Source organism: Kwoniella botswanensis, chromosome 1 (assembly GCF_036426115.1).
Source record: "Kwoniella botswanensis chromosome 1, complete sequence".
NCBI lineage: Eukaryota > Fungi > Basidiomycota > Tremellomycetes > Tremellales > Cryptococcaceae > Kwoniella > Kwoniella botswanensis.
This window is the reverse complement of record NC_088599.1, coordinates 15,069,558-15,090,320: the sequence shown is the minus strand read 5'-3', so window position 1 is coordinate 15,090,320 and position 20,763 is coordinate 15,069,558. Positions and strand designations below refer to the sequence as shown.

The 20,763-nt window shown below is 47.4% G+C and overlaps 7 protein-coding genes across 7 annotated transcripts; 3 read left to right on the top strand and 4 right to left on the bottom strand.

The window, feature by feature from the left end:
* Window positions 1–85: 85 nt before the first annotated feature.
* L199_005704 (uncharacterized protein) lies at window positions 86–5,046 on the bottom strand (the record flags this gene model as incomplete). Its single annotated transcript, XM_064891410.1, has 6 exons — window positions 86–605; window positions 658–827; window positions 871–3,799; window positions 3,852–4,593; window positions 4,646–4,877; window positions 4,933–5,046. 6 exons carry the CDS (start codon window positions 5,044–5,046, stop codon window positions 86–88), a joined length of 4,707 nt encoding a protein of 1,568 aa, XP_064747482.1.
* Window positions 5,047–5,366: 320 nt separating this feature from the next.
* L199_005703 (uncharacterized protein) lies at window positions 5,367–11,167 on the bottom strand (the record flags this gene model as incomplete). Its single annotated transcript, XM_064891409.1, has 19 exons — window positions 5,367–5,503; window positions 5,559–5,868; window positions 5,929–7,430; window positions 7,497–8,349; window positions 8,403–8,732; window positions 8,785–8,916; window positions 8,966–9,062; window positions 9,124–9,207; window positions 9,259–9,312; window positions 9,363–9,433; window positions 9,497–9,505; window positions 9,561–9,659; window positions 9,711–9,821; window positions 9,878–10,006; window positions 10,054–10,122; window positions 10,173–10,209; window positions 10,259–10,361; window positions 10,411–10,550; window positions 10,629–11,167. 19 exons carry the CDS (start codon window positions 11,165–11,167, stop codon window positions 5,367–5,369), a joined length of 4,806 nt encoding a protein of 1,601 aa, XP_064747481.1.
* A 478-nt stretch (window positions 11,168–11,645) lies between these two features.
* On the top strand, window positions 11,646–13,325 carry L199_005702 (uncharacterized protein; the record flags this gene model as incomplete). Its single annotated transcript, XM_064891408.1, has 8 exons — window positions 11,646–11,768; window positions 11,827–11,910; window positions 11,968–12,082; window positions 12,134–12,239; window positions 12,289–12,578; window positions 12,641–12,739; window positions 12,794–13,027; window positions 13,093–13,325. 8 exons carry the CDS (start codon window positions 11,646–11,648, stop codon window positions 13,323–13,325), a joined length of 1,284 nt encoding a protein of 427 aa, XP_064747480.1.
* A 47-nt stretch (window positions 13,326–13,372) lies between these two features.
* Window positions 13,373–14,902, bottom strand: L199_005701 (lipoyl synthase, mitochondrial; the record flags this gene model as incomplete). Its single annotated transcript, XM_064891407.1, has 6 exons — window positions 13,373–13,498; window positions 13,577–13,755; window positions 13,812–14,159; window positions 14,216–14,372; window positions 14,430–14,601; window positions 14,658–14,902. 6 exons carry the CDS (start codon window positions 14,900–14,902, stop codon window positions 13,373–13,375), a joined length of 1,227 nt encoding a protein of 408 aa, XP_064747479.1.
* Window positions 14,903–15,409: 507 nt separating this feature from the next.
* L199_005700 (uncharacterized protein) lies at window positions 15,410–16,473 on the top strand (the record flags this gene model as incomplete). Its single annotated transcript, XM_064891406.1, has 5 exons — window positions 15,410–15,805; window positions 15,870–15,924; window positions 15,978–16,074; window positions 16,128–16,338; window positions 16,393–16,473. 5 exons carry the CDS (start codon window positions 15,410–15,412, stop codon window positions 16,471–16,473), a joined length of 840 nt encoding a protein of 279 aa, XP_064747478.1.
* A 215-nt stretch (window positions 16,474–16,688) lies between these two features.
* Window positions 16,689–18,496, bottom strand: L199_005699 (uncharacterized protein; the record flags this gene model as incomplete). Its single annotated transcript, XM_064891405.1, has 8 exons — window positions 16,689–16,776; window positions 16,840–17,125; window positions 17,191–17,440; window positions 17,507–17,659; window positions 17,717–17,829; window positions 17,915–18,009; window positions 18,054–18,169; window positions 18,254–18,496. The coding sequence occupies 8 exons, from the start codon at window positions 18,494–18,496 to the stop codon at window positions 16,689–16,691; spliced, it is 1,344 nt and encodes a 447-aa protein (XP_064747477.1).
* Window positions 18,497–19,076: 580 nt separating this feature from the next.
* L199_005698 (uncharacterized protein) lies at window positions 19,077–19,546 on the top strand (the record flags this gene model as incomplete). Its single annotated transcript, XM_064891404.1, has 4 exons — window positions 19,077–19,142; window positions 19,192–19,257; window positions 19,306–19,450; window positions 19,506–19,546. The coding sequence occupies 4 exons, from the start codon at window positions 19,077–19,079 to the stop codon at window positions 19,544–19,546; spliced, it is 318 nt and encodes a 105-aa protein (XP_064747476.1).
* Between the last annotated feature and the right edge of the window lie 1,217 nt (window positions 19,547–20,763).

The window sequence follows — 20,763 nt, the reverse complement described above, 5'->3', positions numbered from 1 at the left end:
TTGGGTTTTGCATGTAGTCATTAAACATACATATAAGAGTCAAAATTATCATCTTACAACCATGCATTATATGTATAATTCAGAGTCAATCCGCTGGCAGCTCTTTACCAAGAATCGATCTGCGTCCATGGAATCTCTCCTTCTCTTTCTCTCTGATTGATGGACTTTCGGAAGCTTTACGCATAAACTGAAATGCGATGAGAGGACTTCCTGGACCGCTAGGTGAGGTGGTGCTGAGCTTTCTTGCAGAATCTGGGGTGTGAGGTTGGGATGGAAGACTTTGGTTGGATGTGGACCGAGGGAACTTTTCCGGTAAAAAACAATTCTCTTCGTTATTTGGCAGAGCGATTGGCTTGTTCGACGGCGTCCTTTCCGAGGACGACGATGCTATGGATGCAAGCGAAGAATGCGAGTAGGACGTAGGGACAGGTCTCCCCATATACTGCGACGAGAGTGAAGCGGAGGTAATGGGTATGGGCAAATTCGATCCGAAAAGTGAACTGTTAGATGATGACGCTGAAAGAGAGGTCTGTCTCGTGAGGTGCGCCTCGCCAAATGGAGTCTGCCAAGAATTGACAGCATCTGCAAAGTGATCTAAGAGAAACCTAGATGAGGTTGATCAGACAGGATTCTCGAACGTAATGTTCTTTGACTCACTTCGAAAGCTCTACCCATCCTCCGCCGACTCGGACCATGACTGTACGAGATCGCAAAATCCGACAAAAACAAAGTTTCGCTCTGCCTTCCGCTCCTATCCAATATTGTCCAGACTGGTCTTTCCACTCGTCGGCACTATTGAGACCTACTGGACGAACTGGCACGTGAACCTGCAATTCGTCAGCACGTCATCTGCATTCATAGACCACTCACATCCAATCTATTCACAACCTTGCCAATGGCCACATCAAGCTTGCTCTTGGCATTCGGGATATATTCCTTCTTGGTGAAGTCTCGAGGTACTTTCGATCCTTGAGCCGTCACAGACCCCGGATGCATGGATAAACGTGATGGCCTGGGTAAAGAGGATTGTCTAGGCCACGTTCCAGTCTCACTGGACGTAGGCGTAGTAATCGATCCCGTTTTCGACAGAGGCGGACCAGCGCTCTTCTTCAGGCTAGACAGTCGATATCTGCTCGGAGTGTCAGACACCGCCCGTATGCGTAGAGCAGTAGAAGGATTGGTGAAAGGTGATGGTAAAGTATCCGTCATTGGATTCGAAGTGGATCTGGCAGTTGCTCGTGGAACGGAGCTGACCAATCGCGGCAAGCGAGAGGCGGTAGAGGTGGTGCTATTGACACGATATGTAGTGTACGAAGCAACGCTTGGCGACCTAGACGAGACCTTGTCTGGCTGGTCCGATCGTTTCATTAACATTTGAAGCTCCTCCCATGATTGGGAGACTCGCTTAACTTCCCTGACCACACGTTTATCGTCGTTGATCTCTACGCTGGATTGTATAACCGCTTTATACGCGGATGTCGCGAGGGCCAGAAGCTTCTCTAGCTGATCTGGATCTTCCGCATCGATGGCTTGGAGCAGGTCGTTGTGAGCCGAATCACACTTTTTGATGACTGCATCTAAGCGTGCAAGCCGGTGAAGTCGAGGAATCAACAATTGCCGTTCGGCAATGGAAGCTGCAAGTGTGTGGTGTAAGGATGAACTGGGATTAACCTGATCCATCTTCACATCCTGAGCCTCCTGTGATATCCTTTTCAAACTGTAATCAAGGCTCTCAGCTGTGTGAGTATCGGGTAGCCGCTGCAATCTAGGCGTTCTCGTCAGATCCTCGGACGATGGGTTGACTATGGATTCTAGATTTAACTTGTCTAACTCTATCTGGAGTCGGCGAGGCTGGTCGACGGGACTGGCTGATATGTTCAGGTTTGAGAATGATGACGGACCAAATATGTCATCAATTTGTTCGATTGGGACTTGCGTCTTCGGGCTAAGCCGAATTTTGCTTTTATCTTTGAGCAAAGCTTGCATTTGATCGATCTCAGAGAGGACCGTTTGGACAGCAGAAGTTGCTGGACCGACAGTTGAGTTCCATTGTTTCCCATCCAACGTATCGCGATCAGGCTCTGGATTGTCTTTGATGCGAGATTTCAGTTCTTCAAGGGCATCCCTACTGGCTGTTTGATGGTGAAAGAAGATTGAGCTGTATCGCGCTTCGAGTTCTGCGGCGTTGCGAGGTGCCGATTCTTTCAGGACTCCGGCATCCATATGTTGATCGAGCCTTGCGATGTCTGCTTCTACATCTTCTCGTAAAACTTGCCATCGGGAGACGATAGTATCGATGTGAGCTGCTGCTTCGTGGCATCTTCGTTCCCAGCATTCGTTTTTGAGACGACGGAGAAGAGCTTTGCAGTTGGTGATCTCGGAAGCAAGTCTCAGGCTACTCATGTTGATATGTTTCCGCACAGCTAGATCTACCGCAGATTTGTCTATTGGCTGATGTGTTTCTTCCATTCTGATATGTGAAGGCTCGACAAGAGTCATCCCATCTGCTCCTAAGTGGCCATTTTCAGGGTTAAGTGTTCCAGTGGTATTGGCTAAAAAAGGGATCCTTCCTGCCAGTGTCGACTCCCATTGCATGAAATCATGTTCCAATTTATCCACCTGTCTGGACTGATTGTCGATTTCCACATCCATGGGAGGGGACGAAGCTGCTAAAACTTGCTGTATCGCTTGCACTTTCTTGTGCAAAAAAGTTTCATCTTCTTCCGCTGATCGGATTGCCTTTGCTTGAACAGTTACCCGTTCCAACAAGTCTATGGATTGATGAAGATGTCGTTCCTTCTCATCAAGATCAGATAGCTGTTCTTTGAGGTAGCTCCACAAGATCGGGAAGGTCTCCTGAGCCTGAGGAAAGCGTCGAAATAGAGACTGCGAAGGGACTCGTACCTCTATCTTCAACCGTTGACTTATTGCAGAGACCTCTTCCTTGAATATATCCGCACTCACTGCTTCGGATGTCGGCCATGCAGAACGTCGTGTGCTCGAGGAGACTTTTTCCTGTAAGGCTGCAATACTTGATTGGATTGCGGTGACAGAGATAATGAAAGGATGCGATGCAGAGAGAATCTCTTTACGCTCTTGAGTTGATTTGACAATTGCGGCCACAGCTATAGACAGCTTCATGAGGTCTTCAGACTGTCTCCCGGCATATTCGGTCAAATCGTCAACCACTGAGATTGGGTCATTGACATGACAAGGTTGTTGCGAGATGTTCTGATATCTGGCCACCGCAAGTGAGAGTTTCTGAGAGACTGTTATTCCTTCTTCACTATATCGCTGAGCTCTGATGATCCACCTAGGAACCTCTTGTGCCCAAGCTCCGTATGAAGCAGAGAGACTAAGTGGATCGTCCATGTCAGGCGGGATCGCAGTACCGTCGCCATATGACAGGATTCGGGTAGCATCTTCTAACGTAGCTGCAATGCCTGTTGCAGTCGAACTCTGTGCCAGTATAACATTCCTCGATCTTGCTAACCTCCCATACCTTTCAACACCGATCTGACAGGTCTTCAAGGAGCTTTGTGCCTGGTTGTAGGCTTCAGTAAGAGCGGCAACGACCTCTTCGTTGTGTTGATCGTTTTCTGGGTACGCTTGATGCGAAGGCCTGGGGAATGACTTATTGATAGGTATAGGAAGTCGTTTCTGCGCGTCTTCGAGGAGGTCACACATTTCACGGTGACGCTCGCTTGATGCGGGCTGTTGTAGAAGGAGGTTGAGAATGGTAATGAGACGCTCGGCATGATGTAGGCTATCTGCAGATGCTGCGTGGTGCTCTTCGGATCTGAACGGAGGATCAGTCAAAGTTGCCATTGAGTTCGGAGCTAATGACTTACCTCTTCCAATGATCTTCTAGCTGCTTACACCAAGCGATCCTATCGCCCATATCTCTGACCTTTTCTTCCACCTCATCTTGTATATCTAGGAGTTCATCGGGTACCGCCTCATTATCCTTCTTTTCCGCACTATCGACCGGACCATCGATACCACCCAGATTTGAGAGTGGCCCCGCGATGTCAATCATTCGATCAAGCAAGGCACCACTCCGTTTCACCTCGTTTGCCTGAAGATTCTGCTGCCGTATATTGAGATTGATCAATTGAGAGTGAAGCAGAGGAATATGGAGTGACCTTTTTGGCGTACTATGCAATTTGGGAGATTTGTGTGATTCGGGTCTCGGCGAAGAGACCTTGGGTGAACTGGGCTCAGATGCTGACGAGCGTTCGGGAAGACTTGGTACGCGAGGGGACGGAGTTTGCGGGATAGAATCTTGATCCATATCTATGTTTTGGATCGATTGTTTGCGTTGCGAGTTGTGATTCCGAGACCCTAGAGCCTCTATCACCGGCTGCCATCTCCCTTTGTCTCGCACAACTTGAGCGACTTCGTTGCGTATCTTCTCGGTCTCCAAGTATATCTGCCATCGTATCTGATCCCAGCGAAGACGAACCGCAGTGAGCTCGAGAAGAGATGCTCGTTGTCGAAGAAGTGTGAGAAGACGATCAATCAAAACGATCAGATCGAGTGTTATGGAGACGAGATGGGTCGACGGGGGTGTAAGGGGTAACAGAGTTGCGGCTGTTGTGAAGGGTCAGCGCTAGACTGAAATCGTGACATAGCACATATATACCCCGAGTTTTCTCCTTCATCCTCTCCAGATCTCCTCCATCAAAAACCATCACCTCTGCTTCAATCCTGTCTCGTTCTTTCTGCCATTCTCTGATTTGGTTAGCGGTGGGCAGTCGATAATCCGACGAGCTCTCCTTCTCCCGTATGAAAGCTTGAGGGTGGGTGCTATCCCTGTCGTTCGAGATCAAGATAGGATGTATGAAGGGGTATATGGGTGGTACATCCTCCAGAAACTGCAAGCAGCATCCGTTAGCAACCGAAATAATGGTCAACCTGACATCTACATACCTTTAACTTCGCTTCAAACCACCGTCGCTTCTCCAAAAAGTCTCGCAACTCCTGCGCCTCTTCTGGGAGTAGATCCCTCAGCTCATCGTCCGTATCCTGACTGCGCTCGATCATTGTATCCGGAGGATGTCAGCTATGCTGTTGCATACTTTCGACATGTACGATATCAAGTACCCAAAGTATAAAAGGCATGTTCTGAACGTGTTGTTGACATATCTCACGTCACGTGATCCAAAATCAACAACCACCATATCAGATGCAACTACTTCTGTCAATCCCTTCATTCTCATTCGTTGTATATACATGCAGGGAATATAGAATCATTATTACCAAGCTCAGGCAAGAGACCGAATAAAGAGGAAACTACATACACATCCCGCACTGCGGGATGATCTTGAGAGAAAGAAACAAGAAACATTGTAGGAGGGTCACACCTATGGCCGACGCTGCCTGGGCACCGATCTGACACTCTGAGTTGCTCGAAGTGGTACCTTGGGAGGTGTAGCAGGTGCTGCGGTACTCTTCTCGGGTGATTCGAACATCGCTTTCGCCTTGTTGACTTTGCTCGTTTCTACGATCAAGCATGATCAGCAACTGCACTTCAGCTATAAGGGAAACCAACTCACCAGTAAGTCGATCGATGTCATGCTCAATCGTAATCCTCCTTCGAGTCCTAGCTGAAGAATTGCTAAATTGAGTGGGGTGCATGGGAAGTGGACTTGGGCTGGTTGGCAATGCAAGGTTACGAGCAGTGAAAGTGGATACCAGACCCTTGGCGTTGGGCAATGCAGAGGGCATTGGAGAATGAGAGATGGAATGGGATTTTCCATGACCTCGAGGGGAACCGGTTCGTATCGGTAGAGGCGAAGGTGATGGTACGGGTGTATTATTGTCGTTAGTGAGCAATCGGACAATCTCTCTTTGTTTTTCCATTTCCTATGAATGGAATCAAGAAGTCAGCTCCGTTTACGACGCATTTCCGAAAACAATACTCACTTTGCCCCATCTCTCGATCTTCTCCCTTTGCTCATCGATAATCTCCTTCTGGACCTCAATGATCTTCTCTAACCTATCAATCTCCTCCTCCTCTCTTCCTTTCAGCATAGCTAACGAGGCGTCTCGTTCCAACGCACCAGTGCCGCTGGAAACGCCGCGTCTGGAACGAGATCTTAAGCTATCAAGGGCCGTCGCCGACATGTCTTTGTCAATACCGTGACCAGGACCAGGAGCTGAGGGACGTAATCGAGACGATATGGAGGTGGTGATGGTAACTTCAGATCTGGATTTGAGGTCGTGCAGTTCGGATGATAGTTGATCGAGCTTGATACGTTGGGCTTCAAACTCCACTTTCGCATCCGAAGCGTCCTTTTGAGCAGTCTTCAGAGCTTGACGGAGGGACAGGGATTCTGCTTCGAGAACATGTTGAGCTGCTTCATGCTTGTTGACCAATTCGGCTGAGACCTTGGTGAGGTGAAGCTCCGCTGCCTTTCGGGCGTTCGTTTCAGTCAAAAGCTGTTCTTGCAGTTCAGACAAATGTTTATCTTGTGATGACGATTGAGCAATCGTTTCCTCGGCTTGTGCGATTGTCAGAGCTAGAGCGTTAAGCTCCTGCTCCTTCAATTGTGAAGCAGTAGTCGAAGCTTGCAGATCTTCTGTCAGCTTCAGAAGCCGTTTCTCTAGATCCTCCCTGATCGATGTAGCAGCTGAAAGATTATCCTCCTTCTCGTTAAGCTTCGCGGTTAAGGTTTTCAGATGAGTTGTGACCTCGTTGAGCTGTTGTTGAAAATCCTCCTTCGCAGAAATCTCATCCGCCAACTTCTTCTTGAGAGCATCTTCATCGAAATTCGCAGCTACCTCCTTCTCTTTCAGCTGCGACAATTGCTTCTCAACCTCCTCTCGAACTGCCACTTCGGCATCTAATTTCCTTCTAATTTCCTTTACGCCTTGCAAGTTTGCGGCACGTTGATCAGTCAACTGCTGAACTCGCTTCTCTACCTCTTTCCTTGAAGACCTTTCCTGCTCTATGAGCTGATCCTTTTCCTTCACCTCAGCTACAGCTTGATCTCGAGCTTGAACCGATTCTATTATCCGCTTCTCAGCTTCTTGTCGAGCGGCACATTCGGCTTCTAGTCGCTTCTCTTGGATCCCGAGATCTTTTTGAGCTGTAGAGAACTTCTCTCTGAGATCCTGCAGAGATTGATGTGTTGTGTCGAGGTTAACCGAGGATTGCGCAAGTTGTCGGGTCAGATCGTCCAGCTGAGCTTGCAACGCTGTGCGGGTTGCGATTTCTGCTTGAAGCTGCTGTTCGGCGCCGCCAGCTGCGATCATTCGAGATTGAAGGTTATCTCGTTCCTTCTCGATAGCAAGTTTGGATTCAGATTCCCGTCGGAGCTGATCTTCTAGTTGGCCATTGGCTTTCGCAATATCTTCCAGCTTTCCAGAAAGTCCGTTGACCTGCTCTTGGATTTCCCTTTCCCTTTCTGAACTTTCGGCGGAAGCTGTTCTGAGACCATTCACTTGTTGATATAGTTCCTCCTTTCTCTTACTCTCTTTTAGTAGCTCACCCTCCATCTCTACCCGCATCCTCTTCCAAGCGAGCTTATCTTCGTCCCTTTCTTTTCTTAACCTTCCAATCTCCTCTCGCAATTCAGCCAAGACTTTCGCTTCGTTCGACATAGCTTCTCGCTGGGATCGATCGAGATCAGCACGAGCTTCTTCCGTTTGGCGCTCAGCAAGTGACTTCTCGGTTCGCAGTGTGGCCATCTCAGCTTCGAGAGTCGATTGGGAAGTCGAATGTTCGTTGATCTGGGATTGCAAGGTAGAGATGGTGACTTCGTACTCATTTGCTTTGAGAGAGGCGGTTAGCAGCTGAGCGGTATATTCGGTTTGCTGATCAATCAGTTTTCTGATTTCACTATTCAGTTCCTCCACATCGGCATCCTTCTTTGCCTCGGAAGCAACAATTTGAGCTTTGAAGGTATCAAGCTCAGCCTTCAATTGATCCTTCTCCTGCTTCGTCTGTTCCACTATTTTCTGCACTTCATCTAACCTGACTTGATCCTCAATCACAAGCTCCTCCCTACTGCTTCTAAGATCAATCACTTTATTCTCCAATTCATCGATCTTCTTGGCTTTATCTTCTATCGTAGAGACCAGTTCCGTACGGGTACTTTCCAATTGCGAATTTTGATCTTTGAGATCGGTCTCGGTTCGTTGGAGGGTTTCCTGGGTGGACGCGAGAGCATCAAGAGCCTGACGGAGTTCGTTTTCGAGTGAAGCGATTTTTGCATCTCGGTCGGATAATTGAGAAGCTCGCGAAAGAGCAGATGCCAGATTTCGGTTGGCAAGTGATAACTCCTCTTCCTTGGCAGCAAGATTCCGCCGAGCAGCTGCTAAAGCCCGATCCTGTTCAAAGTTCTGGGGGAAAGATACTATCAGCTCCTGCCCTACCTAGTTATAAATCCGCTTACCTTGGCGACATCGCCGCCAGCGGCTTGTTTCAACGCCCCGATGATTCCAGGCATTTCCTCTGACTCTTCTGTCAACCTGCTCATACCACTGATCGCTCTTCGATCGACCGTCTTTTTGGGTGTGCCTAAGCCGATTCCCATTCTGCCCGTGCCAGTGGACACTATCGCGGAGAAATCACTGATTCTTCGTCTCTTTGGTTTGGGAGGTGATAAAGGTAGACCAGCGCCAGATCTTGGCAGCTCGGACGTGAGAATTTCTCCATTCAGTTTGGACAACTGAGCGACCAATTTGGTTTTTCTAGCTTCCATTGCGGCGACAGAATCAGCAAGCTAAGAATGGAGAGTCAGTACGTGATATAGACTGGTCATGAGATTCACTCACATTGGACGTTGGTTCAATCTGAGGTTCCACCTTCGGTAAACTTTCACTTCTAGTAAGAGTGGCAAGCCTTGACCTCAATTCTTCTATCTCCTGATCCTTAGCTTTGATCAAAGCGCGTTCCGATGATTGCAGCTGATGGTCGGGTCAGCACGGATGCCGCCATTGCTCCAGGAGTACTCACAACATTCTTCTTGGCATTTGTCTTTACTTGCGAACAACGGCCGGCAAATTTCAGTGTCTCTAGCGTCTCGCCACAGTGTTCTTCTTCGGCTGACATGCTGTACAATATTTGGGTCAACACCCTATACCCATATGGTATAAATAAAACCATGGACTTACGTGCAGATGACACAGATATTTGAATCACCACCAAGCGCATTCTCGAGCAGATGTGTGAGTTTCGAGTTTCGATATGGAATATGGCTGCAGGAGTTTTAGCCACATCAAATGCCTCTTCGGATCAAAAGAACTTACGTCGCCTTGGTCTTCTCGGTAAGCTTATTGATGACTTCTCGCAAGGCGAGCAAACTACATATAGAAATCAGCGGATTGATCTTTTGTCTTTCCACTCAGCTTACCTCTGGTTGATATGTTTCCCTTCGCCTCGTCGCTCGGAATCGGAGACAGCTTTTTCAGATCCGGCAAGATCCTAACAATGCGTACATCAGCTACAGTAGACTCTCTTATTCAGTGGTTTTCCGTGATAACTCACGATCAGATTCTGCGCACAATTAACGGTCAGCATTGTCGTAATTCCGCTTACGTCCCGTACGTACCAGTCGAGATAACCTAATATCATCATCTCCATCACCATCCCTAGGCCTTGACTCGATAACGATGGTGAAAACACAATGAGATCGAGAAGACCGTTCGTTCTAGTATTTATCGTTAGCTGGCATTGGCTTGGTGGAAAGAGCTCAGCTCACCCAATCAGTTGCCCCTATACTTCTTTGAGCGTTTCCTTTTTCCAGGAGATCGATGACATCTTGCGGTGTGGATACTATCTCTTCGACTAACGGATCGACGTAGACTTTGCCCTGATATGATCAAATACGGTCAGCGAGGCTGCAAGGTACGACGGTTGCACACTCACCTTGGCGTAGTGTATTGCAGGCTTCTCGTCATCTTTGAGCGGTCCTTTCTTGAAGTTAAGAAGATCACGCAGCGTCTCGTTGTAGATTTCGATATATGATACTCGCAACAAGAACGCGCGTTCGGTGTCCTATGGGATTCTTAGGTATGATTCATTCACTCAGCTATATCACTTACAGCAGTAATAGCATCGAATACACCGTCCACAGCACAGGGTATGATACCCAATTCATCCGAGGTTCCAGTCTGTAACGCATGTCAGCATGAAGACCAAGACCGCCGGGTAGTTGACCCACCATCGTGAAGGATTTCCCACTACCAGTTTGACCATACCTATCAAGGAGAATCAGCAAGCTACTTGCGGGTTCCGCTTAGGACTTACGCAAAAATAGTACTGTTGAACCCATGCATCGCCTTGTCGACTAATGGTGCGACTTTGTCTCCATAGAGCTCAGGTGTAGTTGATGGATATTGAAGAAGTTTGTCTATGTGCGCTAGTCAGACAAATGATCGAGTCCGACAATGAGAACTTACCAAACGTATATGTATATCCATCCTCTCTCCCCGCCTTTCCGCCCCGCTGCTTCACTTTTGGATGTTCATCTGACAATGATAAAGAGGTAGGTGAGATATCGTATGCTATGTTTGCAAAAGGGTTCTTAGTCGGTTTGATCCTGCAAAGGAGAACCGGTTTCAGCTCTGTCTCTCACTTGATCCATAGATAAGATTAATTGATTAAGATATGGACTGACCTAACGCAGACTACCACTTTATCACTTGAGCTAGAGGAAGAAGCTGCATTTCTAGAAGAGAGTATCTCTGATCTCGTTTGTGGTGTCATCAACATAGAAGCTGATGAAGAGCTCTCTGCTATGGTCGCTGGTTCACTCATATCTGCTATACTTTTACTACTCTTCACTTTCGCTTTCAATCCTCCTTCAGCTGAAGCTCCCGCTTTGGCATTGGCAGCAGCAGCTAATCTTTCTTGCAGGGTCATCTTCTTCTTTGACTTTATGCCTGTTGAAGGTGGCAAAGGTGCTTCTACAGGGTTGATGATCTTCCTCTTCGGCGTTATCTGAGTAGCATCCTCCTGTTCATTCTCAGATGATGCGGCTGAAGAGGAAACATCACCCCGATGTACACGTTTACGTGACCTTGTTTTCGGCATTTTGGACGGGGAGGAAGGTTGCATGATGTTGGATTCGGGGAGGGCGGGTGGTAAACCGACGGCGAGGGAAGGAGATGACGGTTGACGGGATAAAGTTCTGTGTTTGGTTGGGGACAATGACATTTATCGGTAGTAGTGTTCGATGGATTTGGATAGGACCGACATTAGTAGTGATTTGATTGTCGGAACAAGAGATGGTTAAGAGTGGTATCGTCAAATGTGTATGTATATGGTATATGGTTTATGGTATATGGATAGATGAGTGAGCATATGAGATGACAGGTTGAACCAACATCTACTCTACTTTTGATTGTTTCATGGAATGTCCGAATCTCGTTTGTTTACAAGATGCAGTGTCCTGCTCAGGGTATATAGACAACTGAAAGAAACAAAATCAGGCACGTACCAGAAAGACGCGACACAAGCGGAACTCGCCGACCTCCTCCTACATGCAGAAGCAATGCCACGTTACAGTGCGATCATTCACTTGTTCACTATACACTTTACCATGTAGCCGTACAACCAAAATATGTTGTCTTGTATAATTATCCATTACAGGTGACTGTCGCTTGGTCCCATCCCTTTATCTCACCCTACCATCATGTACGAGCCACATCTGATAGATCATGCCAGTGAACAGTCAAGGCCGAGACGTGAGAGTCAGTCTTTATTGGAGGAACTGGATAAAATAGCTCCTATAAAGAGCTTTGATGCTTTTCCAAAGGTCAGTGTTATCGTCGGATCTCAGGTGAGGCATCACTGACATATGACACCACCTGAAGGTCCAATCGACGTATACTGTACAGTCGAGGAGGGGAGGCGTTTTGACTGCAGTGGTAGGATTCATAATATTCCTGTTGGTCCTGGTGAGTTTCTCGATCGGTTCTAATTTCCTTTACCAGGCGCTGACTTGAATCCCCCAGAACGACTTGGGAGAATACCTTTACGGTGCACCGGACTATTCCTTCCATGTGGATCATGAGTTAGAGAAGGATCTTCAGCTCAATGTGGATCTGACCGTAGCTATGCCTTGCCATTGTGAGCTATATCTGGTCATACATTTGAAGACCAATCTGACGTAGTGTATAGACCTTTCCATCGATTTGAGGGATGCCGTCGGTGATAGATTACATCTGAGCAATTCCTTTGTCAAAGATGGCACTCACTTCAACACGGCTGGAGCTACTTCGATGAAGTGAGTAGTTGCCCCTGGCTGATGTAAATTGTACTGACAGCTCTCACAGACACGTAGCACCGACCGCTCAATCAGCATCGGAAATCATCTCCTCATCGCGTCGACGTACACCAAATCAAAAGAGGACTTTCACCGGGATACAGCGATTGTTGTTCTCACCTCCATCGAGAAAAGGCGTCAAGAAGTCCCAAGCTGCTTATAGACCGACTTACGATAGTGTACCTGATGGCCCGGCATGTAGAATATACGGGAGTGTCGAGGTCAAGAAAGTTACGGCGAATCTGCATATAACCACGCTTGGTCATGGTTATATGAGCTTCGAGCATACTGACCATCAATGTGAATTCGTCCCTCCCCTTGAAACGCAGAAGCCCACAGCTTACGGTATTTCTTTTCCGCAGTGATGAATCTCTCCCACATCGTTCACGAGTTCTCATTCGGTCCGTTCTTCCCAGCCATTTCGCAACCCCTCGATAAGAGTTACGAAATCGCCAAGGAGCGTGAGTGAGGCTCTTAGCGTACATCCTGATAAACCTGCTCATAATATCTCGCAGCATTCACCATCTTCCAATACTTTCTACGAGTAGTCCCCACCACGTACATCGACGCAGCTCGACGTCGACTCGTCACTTCTCAATACGCTGTGACCGACTATTCTCGTTCATTCGAACATGGAAAAGGGGTTCCCGGTATCTTCTTCAAATACGACCTAGAAGCTATGGCTCTGACCGTAAGAGAGAGAACGACATCCTTGTATCAATTCTTGATCAGACTGGTTGGAGTAATAGGTGAGTTCAGTCCCCATCACTTTTTGTATACAAATCAGACTGGCTAATGATATCATCTCGATCAGGCGGTGTCTGGACAGTCGCGTCCTTCGGTCTGAGAGTATTCAACAGGGCTCAGAAGGAGGTATCGAAAGCGGTTGTAGGCAAAGAAAAGGAGTATATACCTTCGTCTCTGCCTTCTGGATCACCGGCTTTCGAAAGAGCAGGAAGTGGTTATTTCTCACGCGATGATCGCGGTATGCTGCGAACTACCACTTGGGGAGGTAGTCCCGGTGGTACCGAGTGGAAAGGTAGATAGAGCAATATTTGATGTACAAATACAATGCATAATCAATCAATACAATATTATGCGCTAGCTACGGATGCGTTTGGTGTTGCTCCAGCTGATTGAGAAGAAAGCTCAGCTGCGGCCTGTTCGGCAGCGGCAGCTCGACGTTTCTTCAACACATTCTCAATGAAGAATTCTCCGGCCTAAGCAAGGCATATATGAGCGGATGTTTCAGTAGTTTCGATAATCTTCATTCATCTAACAGGAATCTCGGAACTCACCTTGTAACTTGACCTGACCAAAGGTCCCGAAGCAACGTACAAGAAACCCATACCCTCCGCCACTTCCTTCCATTTAGCGAATTCTTCTGGTTGAACATATCTATCAACCTTCATGTGCTTCTTGGTAGGTCTCATGTATTGACCGAAAGTGACAACATCGACGTCGGACTGTCTCAATCCTATATAGAAAGGTGCCCGGTAAGTCTCTGATCAAACAAAACTCGCGACCACTCACTCCTCAAAGTCTCATGAATCTCATCCTCTTGCTCCCCAACACCTAACATGATACTACTCTTTGTCAATATCTCCTTGCCAGCCTTCTTAGCACCAATCTTGGCTTCTTCTAAAACCCTCAGACTCTGGTTGAATCCTGCTCTTCTATCTCTGACGAATGGAGTACATCTCTCGACAGTCTCGACATTATGGGCGAACACATCCAATCCCGAAGAAGCGACTGTGTGTATCGTATCCACTCCCTTGTTGGCGAAATCGGGTGTTAATGCTTCGACAAGGATTTTAGGTGCTTTCTGCTTGATCTTGGATATTGTCGATGCGATGTGAGCTGCACCTCCATCGACAAGGTCTAAAAAGAAGGATGTATCAGCGAAAGCATCATTCCAGCTTGCTGATGAGACTCACCATCTCGGTCAACACTCGTCAAAACGATATAACCCAAACCCCATCGACTGATAGCCTCAGCAGTGTTCTCAGGTTCGTGCACGTCCAATGGTGGTGGTGCACGAGCGGTCTTGACTGAACAGAATCGACATCCTCGCGTACATTGGTCACCCATGAGCTGAAGGAGGAGATTGTGAGCTATGCCCCAATATGCTTGGAAGGTTATCTAGCTTACCATGATAGTCGCCGTGGCATTGCCTTTCCCACCACCCCAGCATTCCCCAATGTTAGGACATTTCGCCTCTTCACATACGGTATGCAAACCCAACCCTCTCAGTTCCTTCTTTATATTACTGTATGACGCTCCAGTGGGAATGGGATGTTTGAGGAATGATGGTAATCGAGGTCTACCGTGATTGATTAGCTAAGAGAGTCATCTTGATGGCAAGCTAAATACACGTACTGCGTTGTATTACCCAATACCACTCTTTCATTGGCATCAGGCAGTTCCTCGCCCGATACAAAGTCATCGAACGTGAGCCCATCATCTAGCTTTTCGAATCGTTTACGTCGAGGAGGAGCGGCGGTATTATCGGTTGAAGAGGAGGAAGGAGAAGTAGGAACGGCAGTGGCGAGATACCGACGGACGGATGGTCCCGCAATGATCCTGCTGGCTGAAGATGTGGCTGAAGTGGTCAATCTGAGCATTGCGCTGGATGATGAGGAGCTGTTATGATGACCAAGAAGAGATAAGATGCGAGATAACCAAGATGTATGTATGTATGCTAGAGCTTTTACGGATCGGAATAGGCTTCACTCGATTCGTCCGCAATCTTGAGATTGGAATTTCCAAGATCACGATACAAGATTGGAAAAACAACAATGTGTAGGGTAGGGGGGATGAACGGAGATACATTGCATGTCCGCCGATCTCCACTTGACTCCGTCGGAAAGATCAACCCAGTTATTTTGGACACTCACTCTCTGTTGGTAGTCGTGCGTGTGCTAACTGTACTGTGCATATGTTATCCCTTTGATCCAACCTCACAGATATATATCACTCATCCTTTATACCTCTACCTACACAGCTCAGACATCTGTCCTCCCACTGATATAATAAACAGCTACACCAGTATACACTCAACTTACTCTGTCTTCCCACTTTTTCCATCTTGATCAACTGACTTGACACATAAAACAACAGCAACAACCGGGATGTCACAACAGCCCGCACAGGCCTTTGCTTCCCACTTGATCAATCAGACCCTCTCCTCCATCGCTCTACTCGAGTCACTCTCAATCATCAACCCAACCGATGCATCGCTGATAAGACAGAAGCTGCCCTCACCCACCGGTCCATTCCCATCACTCAACCCACCTTCACCCTCGCCTTCTGCCTCTTTTGCCGGTTTGAACATCTCCCAATCACCCACCTCATGGACCGTGCGACATGCCAGAGAAGATTCAACCCATTCGCCTCCTCAACGACAACCCCAAATCCAAGCTGCTCCTGTCCAACAACCCCCTCAACCCGCTCCTGCTCCCCTTTTACCGCCCAGAGGTAGACCAGCAGAATCAAGAGCTAAAGCTTTGTGGGATTTCAATGGGACGGTGAGAATTTCCTGCTCCCTTCCAAGCACGTGCGATGCGATGACTGATCAGCTCAGGTATATAGGAAGGGGATGATCTTCAATTCAGAAGTGGTGATATCATCGTAATTGACGAGGAGGGTGAGTATGATAGACGATACGGAGCTGGAACTCAAGCTAACTCATTGCTGTAGTCAACGAACAATGGTATCGAGGACGAGTTATCCCAAAGGGTCATACAGTACCTCTTCCCAGATCTGGTCTTTTCCCTTCCAATTATATTGAAAAGCTGTAAGCTATGACCTGCACGTCGTCAGATGTAATCAAGCTGACACCTCGAGTAGTCCCCCTGCACCATATCACTCTTCCCCTCCACCTCCTCAACAACCTCCCCAACAAATGATGGTTCCTTACCAGGGCTCGGCCCAATCGTACTACGATCAAAAGCCTCCTCCAGGTCAGATGCAGATGATGTCACCTCAACAGCATATGCAAGCTGGTGTGGTCGTTCAAGAACCTCAAAAGGATGGTAAATTTGGAAAGATCGGTGGTCAGGTCAGTTAGCTGCTATGTCTTTGAAGCACATGAAGCTGACTGTTTTTACTCTAGCTCGGTACCGCTTTCACCACTGGTATCGGTTTTGGTGCGGGAAGTGCTATCGCTTCGGAAGCTGTTCATGCCAGTGAGTAAAGCCAGTCTTAACATATGAGAGGCATGAGAAACTGATGAACCTTTTCGCGATCAGTCTTCTAAATTATGCTCACTGCACATATCCCCGTTTCTCGCTCATTTGCATTATAGATATCCTGTGTATAGTAATTTGTAACATAAATAGACATGAACTAATGAATATGATACAACAAACCTTTCCATATATATTTACAGTGGATCTTCTAACGGCCATGCTAATATGCTATTGTTTCAACCAATTTATCAAATATTCTAATGACATCAGGTTGATAGAATTTCTCAAAGGTCAGGGGAACAGGTGTACTAAAAATTTTTGTGATTCAGTTAAGTGAAGTTCCATTTGAACATGGTAGGGATCTGACTCACTCCCAGCCACTGACTAGCCCAATGGGCGCTTCCAAATATTCAAAAGCTCGTCTTCCAATCTCCCCAGCTAAATCATTCCCTACACCACCCGCTTTCCCTGCTTCATGCACTATGACCATTCGTCCGGTCTTCTTGACTGCTTCGGTCAAGGCTCCAAGAGGCATAGGGGAGATGGTACGAAGGTCGATGAGCTGGATCGATGGAGCGGGATTAGGCGGTCGAAGGGATTCGGGCAGAAAGGGAATAAGAGATGGAGGTGGTGATTTGAGGAGATCAATCGCTCGTTCTTGGGGATGATGAGTTTAGCTCAAGACGAAATACAGCCGTACCTGTCGATTGACCATTACTCACGACATATGTGTAAAGGTGTACCATACGCCACTACTGTTAAATCAGTCCCATCTCTCACTATCTCAGGTTGTCCGATGGGTAACGTATAGTCATCCGTCGGTACTTCCTCTACGGCTGCTCTGTACAGTATCTTCGGTTCAAACACCAACACCGGATTGGGATCTCGGATAGCGGCTAATAACAATCCTTTAGCTTGAATGGGTGATCTCGGTATGACCACTTTCAGACCGGCTGCACCAAGGAAGAAGCCCTATTGACAACATGATTAGCTACGTCACTCTGGTGTACATGCGATTCTGAGGTATCGGAAACTTACCTCAGGGGATTGGGAATGGTACAAACCCCCATGTCCCACACTTCCTATAGGTGCTCTGATGGTCAGAGAGCCTCCCTCAAGCGGATAGGCACCTCCGCTGGCATATCTCTGTTTCGCAGCTTCGTTGACTAGTTGATCAAAGGCGGGAAAGATCTATCACAAATTTGTCAATCAGGGCCTTTCATTTTGTGGACCAAGTAGCCAACTCACATAATCACCAAACTGTATTTCAGCTATTGCAGTCGCACCGACACTTGCTAATCCAATTCCGAATCCTGCTATACCTTGCTCCGTAAGAGGTGTGTTGAACACCCGTTTCTTACCTGTCAAAGCGCAATCATTATAATTAGCTCAAGGTATGGTGGTATGCAAAGTCAATCATCCTTGAATTAATGGAGGTAAACTTACCAAACTCCTCAACTAAACCAGTGGTACATCGGAAAACACCCGTCTGAACATCCTCACCAAATACGAATGCTCTAGGATTGGTAGCTAGTGCTGTGCTATTCACAAAATCAGCCGAGATTCCGAATATATTGTGACTCACCCGAGGGCATCTCGTATAGCTTGATACAGGTTCATCCGCCTAGTCTGCCTGCCTTTGCCCGTAGGACCTTTCAGTCCGTGTCCGTCGGTAAATCGTATACCGGGAGTTGCGAGTGTCTTTAAGTTTTAAGTGAGAGCAGGGCGAGTCGGTCAGCCGAAGAAGCAAATGAGGGGTAGGATGATGCAATATTTTTCTCTCACCTCTTCTGTTGTATGCAGAAACAGCCGACTTTCTCCCAAGGACGGCTCTTCCATAGTAGGAGGAGCAGGGTTGATGGATGGTGCTGATCTCGATTGTCGAGCCGATGGCGACTTGTCCGTGTCATCTGACCCGTTTACAACTTGACTAGCCTGACCTTGAACAGCATAATATCTGATAGACCCAGATGTTATCGCCGGCCGTATCACCGACATTGAGAGGTGGTCGTTGATCGATCGTATCATCTTGTCGATAGTGATGATATGATAAATGAAATGTGTCGACCGTATTTACATTTCCGCGGATTGAACAGGTGGATGAGCCATTGCACCAGTGTCATGCTGGCATGGTCCATTATATCACGGGATATCAACATGGGTAAGAGTAGTCATTTATTAACGGTGGTTTCATATCGCATATCTGGGTCAACTGATCGACATCACAGTCACATGATCCACCTGTTAAATGGTTAAACACTTAAACACTACGAGTACTGTATTAGACTGATTTTGTAATCATTACTAGAACCATTAGATTCGATTTGTAATATAAGTACATCCATTGACCTCAAACGCATCAGATGGGGGTTGCAACCCCTTTACCCCGCTTTCCTCTCCCCCATGCATCGTGTCTCCGTGCTCATCAGCACAGGGGGACCCCCCGACAAAAAAAAATATTCTTTCACTTCATTGTGGTTGATTACGAGTATCAAGAGAAAGTACGGGTAAATTCAAATCCTCGGTAAATGACCTCATGGCACAAATCGTCGGGATAACCTTGGCATGTAAGTCGCCGACTCGTGACTATATCTGATCTCGTAGATACATGACATCTTTCTCCAACGAAGAAGCCTTTGCCGAGCTGAAATGTACATGGAAGGCGATCAAGGAAGTGCTCGTTGTCGCTCCTGCGTGCTGGCGCTCTCCTTATGGTGATGTAGATAATCGAATCCGACTCATCGCGCAAAGGTGTCAACTTGACCAACTACGTCCGGTCGGATGATTCGGTGAGTTATTTGGTTCAGCGTTGTGCATATAGTTGACGAAGGCTCCAGCAGGACTGGCGAGCAGGCGCTGTTGGCAGGTACTTCCCGGAAACCGATATGACCGCCGACTACCAAGCTGTTATCGACAGAGTTGCAAACGGCACATACGCATCCAGCGGACCAAAGGTACTTAAGGTACTTGCTCATGAACTCAGTGAGTTTTTTTGAGGCTGTCAATCGAGTGTCGTATGTAGCTCATGCGATCGCAGCCAACTTTACCATGTCTGATTTCATGTCTTCAGTACAATAAAATGAAGGCAGCCTTCAAATACATTGTACCCCTAGCCAGTGCCTTCAACTCCCTTACGTCGAAACCAACGTATCGTAACCTGACTTCGCTTCGTAAACCAATCAATCGACAAGTAGTCCGACGAGCGCATCCTCGTCCAATCTCTCAAGCAGTACAGTCAAATCATCCTCATCGGCCACTGGAATTTCGTGTAGCACTAATGCCAAAGCTAGCTCAAGCAGTACAAGTTCTGCATTGTCCAAAGTGAGGACGGACCGAGCTGTCGCTGGCCTCGCTGGCGTCGCTGCCGCTCTCTTGGGATGTCTCTCGAGTGCTTAAGATGGGGAGTTACACACTCGGTGAGTGCACCAGATAGGGACCATACAAAGGCATCTATGCTTGAGAGTAGACAACACCTACCGACGATTTGTTAGCTTGGATCTCTTCCATCGCTCGTACCACTTGTTAGATAAACATGAAACCTAACCGATTTCGCTCGCAACTGGGACGTTCTGCTGGGCAACTGGGTTGCTTTATTTTGCTGAACACGTCTTCCCAAAAGGAAGAGTTGATTATACATAACTATGGACACAGTGGACAAGAGTATCGAGGTATCAAGGTCTCCCATCGTCAGGATTCGTCACTCGCATCGCTATGTACTACCCTTGATTCCCAATGCCTTCTGCGATTGCGAGATCTATCAGTCTCGTTTGGACTGATAACAGCCATCAGGCTATTTGTCCAACCTTGCACTGAAAGATCCTTCCAGACAGCAGCAGGCTGCATAAATCATGGCATTTCATGCTGACCAGTGTGGCTGGGAGGAGCCAGACCCGCTCTGTCAAGATGGCGAGATTTCCTAAGGACACAAAGACAAATAAACGGTAATGCAGTACATGATATACAGTATCACATGAAGGTCGAGTTATCCCAGATATCGGCTGCGTCAGTGCTTGTGTTGTAACTGCTTAGCAACAAGCCAGCACCCATGATAGTACAGTGTATTGGACTATGAAAGTGAATGAGACTCCTTAAAACATAGTGAACGAGCTTCATCAACTCCCGTCACGTATTTCATTGCTCTTTTCATATCAGTCTAACGCCGTGTTGAACGTGTGAGTCCCGAATTATAGGGACAAATCCCTTTCCGATTACGATGCCGAGGGACTTTGCTCGCCCTAGCGTCTGTGAATTCCAGCACCGAAGGCGTTGTGCACGATAGTCCAGTAAACAACCAA